Raw genomic sequence first — 6,000 nt, forward strand, 5'->3', positions numbered from 1 at the left:
CAGGTGTGGCTGATTCTTATAGGGCCCAAAGACCAATATAGAACCTAGGGCCAAGTCCATCATCTCAAGGACTAGAAATATCGTACTAAAGAGAAAGGGTCTACCCAGGCCCTTCACATTAGCCCAGTCCGCCGCCTGTATATCAGCAATACCCACATTAAGAAATTTACCCTCGGTACCACATGGGACCACAATAGGCACAACCTAACCCACCTATTAGACAAGGGCCTCCAATAGTATATTATTCTCCTAGCCACGCTCCTCCACCAACCTTTCCTCAACCTATACCCAATCCAGGGCTAACACCAGAAATATTGAGATTATCCATGGAAATAGGGAGGGGGGTGGTTGTGGGCATCATGCCCCCAACACCAATACAACCTACACGTGCACCAAGATTAGAATGGAACAAACAACCACAATAAGGGCTTCTCTATAGGAAACCTAAGATTCTCCCCTCTCGTGCCATGGTCGCCCTGATCTCCCTCATAGCTATAACTCGTAGCCATCATGCAGAAAAGGGATTCTGCACTAGATTTTAGACGCGATTCTAGAATCTACGACTGTCACTACCAATGCAAGTTGCAGAAAGAAGTCAAGTTGGCCGGCACGGATGATGGTCCACCGTCCAAGCTGATAAACGTTAAAAGAAGTCAAGTTGGCTATGTTGATATGGTCAAGTTAAAAGAAGTCAAGTTGGCTATGTTGATATGGTCAAGTTAAAAGAAGTCAAGTTGGCCATGTTGATATGGTCAAAGATAAATGAAATTTCTCACTTGTTCGTAATAAAATCCCTGACCTCTCAATTAGTAGCAAGCTCAGCTTTGCAGAAGTTTTATCTTCACTTTGGTTTTCGACTCTGAAATGCCAAAGAAGGGTAGTGATGGCTTCGATCGGTCGGCGCCTGCGCGTTTCGATTATCGATCACCTGATGTATGGTAAGCTAAGTTCTGTTTGTAAAGTCTAGTACACTGTTGTGAGAAAATTTACACCCTTTTTCAGAACGCAGAGAGAAATCAAATCAATGCTGCGCGTGCGTGCGTGTGTGTGTGTGTGAGAGAGAGAGAGAGACAGAGAGAGAGAGATTTTCAATTTTCAATTTTCAATGCAAACAGTGGATGTGATTCGCGGCACGTGCCATGCTTGTGTAGGTGTGAGGTTCACTGCAGGCGAGGGGCAATGGCATCGTTGGTGCAAGGCGTCTACAGGATGGAGAAAGACCGAGCGGCCGGGCGGTGGAGTGGAGAGTCATCCAGCTGGGCGAGCCTCACGACGCCCGTGTGGTGGGAAACCTTCCATTACGACTTGGTGAAGCCGATAGTGTTGGGGCACTGCCTTCGGAGCAGTGTACAGAAGCAGGCTGGATCATAATCGGGGGCATCTCGGCGCCCCGAAGATATAGAGGCGGACATGGAGATGGTGTTTCACTATCTATGTTTACACAAGAGGTACGATGTGGGGCTGGACGCTGTGAGGGAGGAGGTGGTGGTGCACGGGCTGACGGCAGTGTGCTTGGCCGGATATTCCAAAGGGGCGGCGCTGGCGTTGCTGATGGGGAGGAAGCTGGCGGAGGAAGGCTGCTTTCTAGAAGCGCATCTCTTCAATCCACCACGCTCTCCATTCCCATAACCATCCCGTGCAGTACTACTTCCACGTACATGCACAACGAAGCCGCCAAAGTCATGATAGCAACTCATGCATATTAAATAATGAATGGTGCACAATAGGAGTCTTCAACATAAAAACATGTGTAATTTGTGTCCACAATCGCTCGTAAAACAAATGGAGATGTTTTGTGTGTGTGTGCACGTGCGTTCCGTGTGCTTATGCGTGTGAATTTGTCTTTGTGCACTCACATGTGCGAGAAAACATATTTGGCACACACACATATGTGTAATTGTATCTATGAGAGTGTGTTCATTGTTGTATTGGTGCTGATACATTGCTAAGAGTACTGGTAAGTAGCATTGATGATTGTGCTAGTAAGCCCTATAAGCATTGCTAGTAAGTCCTATGCGTGTGAATTTGTGTCTTTGTGCACTCACATGTGCGAGAAAACATATTTGGCACACACACATATGTGTAATTGTATCTATGAGAGTGTGTTCATTGCTGTATTGGTGCTGATACATTGCTAAGAGTACCGGTAAGTAGCATTGATGATTGTGCTAGTAAGCCCTATAAAAGCATTGCTAGTTGTGCTAGCAAGCACAACTAACATTGCAAATAATGCTAGTTAGTACTACTAGCATTGCGAGTAGTGATAGTAAAGCACTACTACCACGGCAAAAAGTGATATTATCACTAACTAGGACCAATACCATTGTTTTCAGAAACACTATACATACCTTTGAGTGGGCTCTTAGTTACTTCATCTTAGCACCCCATGACCATATGTTTGGTAACATGATTTTGCTGTGAACAACATAACACATGGCCATCGTTTTTGGTAGCTAACAAGATTTATTGTTTGGCAACTAACAAGATTTATTGTGAACAACATAGCACATAGCAGAGCTCTTCCTTAAGGCACAATGTATTAAAACATTATATGTGTGCCTCCATGGCAATAAGAAAATAACCATGCAATACATGTTAATAGCATTGTAATGGCATGTTGTTTCACTAGATTCATAGGTGGCTTTTCGCGGGGGTAGGTAAATGCTCACTGTGTTTCCTGTCTTCAATGGTTGATCCACCATCAATTTGTCAAATTCATACTGTCTCTAGAGGTTTTTAATAATGGTAGACTTTTCATTAAGCTCGTGTGTTATGAAGTGATTACACATTATATTCATAAGAAAATGAACATTTAGATATTACATAGAGTAAAGTTCTATTCACCTCTAGAGTGAACGACACTATCGATGGTGAAATACTCTGGAATTGCAAGGTAGTAGATGTGATTTCTGCCTCTAGACTTGGATGCGGATCTCTCCATTTGTAATGCCCTCTGTTGTAAGTGCCTGCAATTTTTTGGGCACATTGCATCTATTTCCTGAAGGATCTCCATAAGAGCAAATACAACCTCTATGCATTAAAACTTCTTCAAGCTCCATGGTGGACTTGCGTAGCTCTGCTTCCACAACCATTTACAACATCTATGGACATACTTAGATGCTTTGAAGTAGATGTATATAAATACAATAAACTTCACGATGTAGGAAAGAACCCACAGTAGGAATGTCACTATGGTGACATTCCTATATTGTGGCTACCATAGTGACATTCCTATATTGTGGCTACCATGGTGACATTCCTATATTGTGGCTACCATAGTGACATTCCTATATTGTGGCTATGGGCCGTAGGAAATTTAAAGAGCCCTCCGCTCGAACTACACGTATCTTATATTCCTCCTATGTTGCATGCTCCTTGATGTTGCCTAAACCTCTCACTACTAGAACATGTCGGGAGCATTTTCTAGTGACATTCCAACAGCGTTGAGGGAGTGGAAATATCGAGGATTTTGTTGCTACTAAACAATGTTGAGGGAGTGGGAATATCGGGGCTTTTGTCACTACTGCTTAGTAGCGAATTTAGAAGTGAAATATTGCTACTATAGACAACGTTTAGAGAATAGTGTCGCATCGAAATTTTGTTGCTACACAATAAAAAAGATTTCAGAGAGTGAATGGGGACTGGTTTTAGGGTAAAGATATCATATTTATACAGAAAGGAAAGATGGTTGTAAAAAATCATCCTTCGAAACTCTTAAAGCCTTGTTAAATAAAAAAAAAGATAGTTTGAAAGAAAACTCTTCGTATGAAATGATTACATAAATAATTTCGGGATCATGAATCCATCGCATCTTGTAATAGATGCATTTATGTTGCTTTATCAATCTTTACATCTAATGAAAGCTCAATAAAAAGGTGGGGTTTGATGTCAAGATCACTATCATTATCCAATAAAGGATTATCATGATCGATAGGTGATTGATCATCATCTTCTTCCGAATGATCTTCCTCACATTCTCGATCAGCATCCTCTAGATTGTTTTGTTCATTTTGTTCTTTTAGTGGGTCAATTTGAGGTAGTTTTTGCACCTCATTTAGAGATTTCGCCTCAACATCTTGACCTTGAAAGATATGTTTTGAATAAGAGGAAATTTATATAACATAACACCGCTTTGGATCAATTTGATCTACGTGAAACACAACCTAAAATAACAAAGCAAAGGGGTCATCATTAGTCATGTTTACAATCTATACACTCACTATACTACATCATGATTTACTAGCGATTGGTTTGGGTACTAACCTTGACAGTGTTGAGGTAGTACGAAAGTATCTTTTTCATCATTATAAAACTTGGCAGAATCAATTTAAAAAAACCCATTTGGATGCTTCTTCACGTTTTCTTGAGCACCTTTGTATATCACCTTTAAACATTTAACATCAAAGCTGAATGGACTAAATGATCAAACCCAACTTCAGAATGTATTGAATAGTTCCATAATACTGAAGATTGTCCTCTATACCATTGGTATCATGTCTAGTAGCTCGAATTTCTTTCTCAAAAGTTTTCATGACACCAGAATCAAATGTGTTTCTTTTAGTATCCATAGGCTCCATGCAAAAGTTCCTTCACTCTAACCATATTGCATTATATAATTTGTACTAACATTAAACAAAAGTATGACATTTAGTATGGTGAATTAAACAAGGTATATAACAATTGTAGCATAATATTTAGTGCATTAAACAAGGTATATAGCAATCAAAGCATCAGAAAAAGATGAAAGATATAATGCACTATACTAAATATAACAAGGTATATAGCAATTAAAGCATGAAAAAGAGATGAAGGATATACTTAATGCACTATACTAAATATAGCAAGGTATATAGCAATTAAAGCATGAAAAAGAGATGAAGGATATACTTAATGCACTATACTAAATATAGCAAGGTATATTTAGTATGAGAAAGATCCGAAGGATATACTTATAACTTGAGGGTCGCATCCTCTTGCATACCCATACTCTTCTCTTGTGATTATCTCTTTCCTTGTGACACATTCATAATTAGTTTGTCATCCTCCTCATTGCTCCACAATCATCACATGGAAGAATCTATTCGAGAGAGATGTTATGAGATATACACAAGAGACTCTTGCATCAACCATCCCTCTGCCATGCTTGCTTCTCTCCTTGATCTTTGTCTCACAAAGTCCTTTTTAAGGTTTTCATACATCTTTCAGGAACAACATCCATTGAACATGAACAACATCACTAAATAAACCAAATGCACCACAATATGCAATTGGATAGTGAGTATTATTCTATAAATGTTTTCCTTGATTATACACATTGCCTTAATAGCATTTGGTAATGTATGAATCTTTTCTCAAGTTATCAAAGTTATGTTTAATATTTAGTATTCTCACGCAATCCCAAGGTATGTACGATAAATAGTATGGTATGTATGATAAATAGTATACATGACTGCTATGTATGTAGGTGTATATTCTCCAAGGAGTTAGATCCTACATCCATTTAGATGGCTCCTCTCAACATGCCATTTTGTGAATAGCCTCTCTCACCTTCTTACCTCCACAATGAACTATAGCTATTGGAAGAATAAACTATGCATAAAAAAAAAAAGTTAGTATATGAGGCTACAAATTATGTACCATAAAGAGAAAATGAAATTTTTTTTGAATACCTATAATATCTTGTGATTGTTGAGAAATGTGGTGCCAAAGAGAACAAGGAAGAGGTAAGGATTGAGAATGAATAGCTAAGAAAGTGCAAAGCCTAGCATGAAGCCACATGAGTGAAGGGTTCATCCCACATGTACATTGATGTACAAGCCCAAGGGTGTACCTCCACATGTAAAAGGGGGCCATTTCAAGTAATGAATCATATCACTTACATACATCTCAAGCCTATTTATGAGTACAAGTATTAATCTTGTAACCTAATTGTGTTTGAGTCTATTACACAAATTAACTCATCATCATGAGTTCACTTAGGTATCATAGACCTTATATTAG

The 6,000-nt window shown here is 39.2% G+C and overlaps 1 protein-coding gene across 1 annotated transcript; it reads left to right on the forward strand.

Annotated features, from left to right (window-relative positions):
* The first annotated feature begins 772 nt into the window (after positions 1-772).
* LOC147619883 (GDSL esterase/lipase At4g10955-like) lies at positions 773-1,629 on the forward strand. The gene is made up of 3 exons (XM_086772572.1): positions 773-938; positions 1,152-1,347; positions 1,447-1,629. The coding sequence occupies exons 1-3, from the start codon at positions 865-867 to the stop codon at positions 1,627-1,629; spliced, it is 453 nt and encodes a 150-aa protein (XP_086628698.1). The 5' UTR covers positions 773-864.
* Positions 1,630-6,000: the final 4,371 nt, after the last annotated feature.

The sequence above is a fragment of the Cibotium barometz genome, chromosome 32 (assembly GCF_041138505.1).
Source record: "Cibotium barometz isolate CiBa-2024 chromosome 32, ASM4113850v1, whole genome shotgun sequence".
Lineage (NCBI taxonomy): Eukaryota > Viridiplantae > Streptophyta > Polypodiopsida > Cyatheales > Cibotiaceae > Cibotium > Cibotium barometz.

What these genes read in the sequence shown, in the direction of transcription:
- LOC147619883 (XM_086772572.1), top strand. Translation starts at nt 865, where the DNA reads ATGCCAAAGAAGGGTAGTGATGGCTTCGATCGGTCGGCGCCTGCGCGT. An exon ending in TATCGATCACCTGATGTATG is followed by an intron (nt 939 to 1,151) that starts GTAAGCTAAGTT and finishes ATGCTTGTGTAG; the next exon opens with GTGTGAGGTTCACTGCAGGC. An exon ending in GGCACTGCCTTCGGAGCAGT is followed by an intron (nt 1,348 to 1,446) that starts GTACAGAAGCAG and finishes TGTTTACACAAG; the next exon opens with AGGTACGATGTGGGGCTGGA.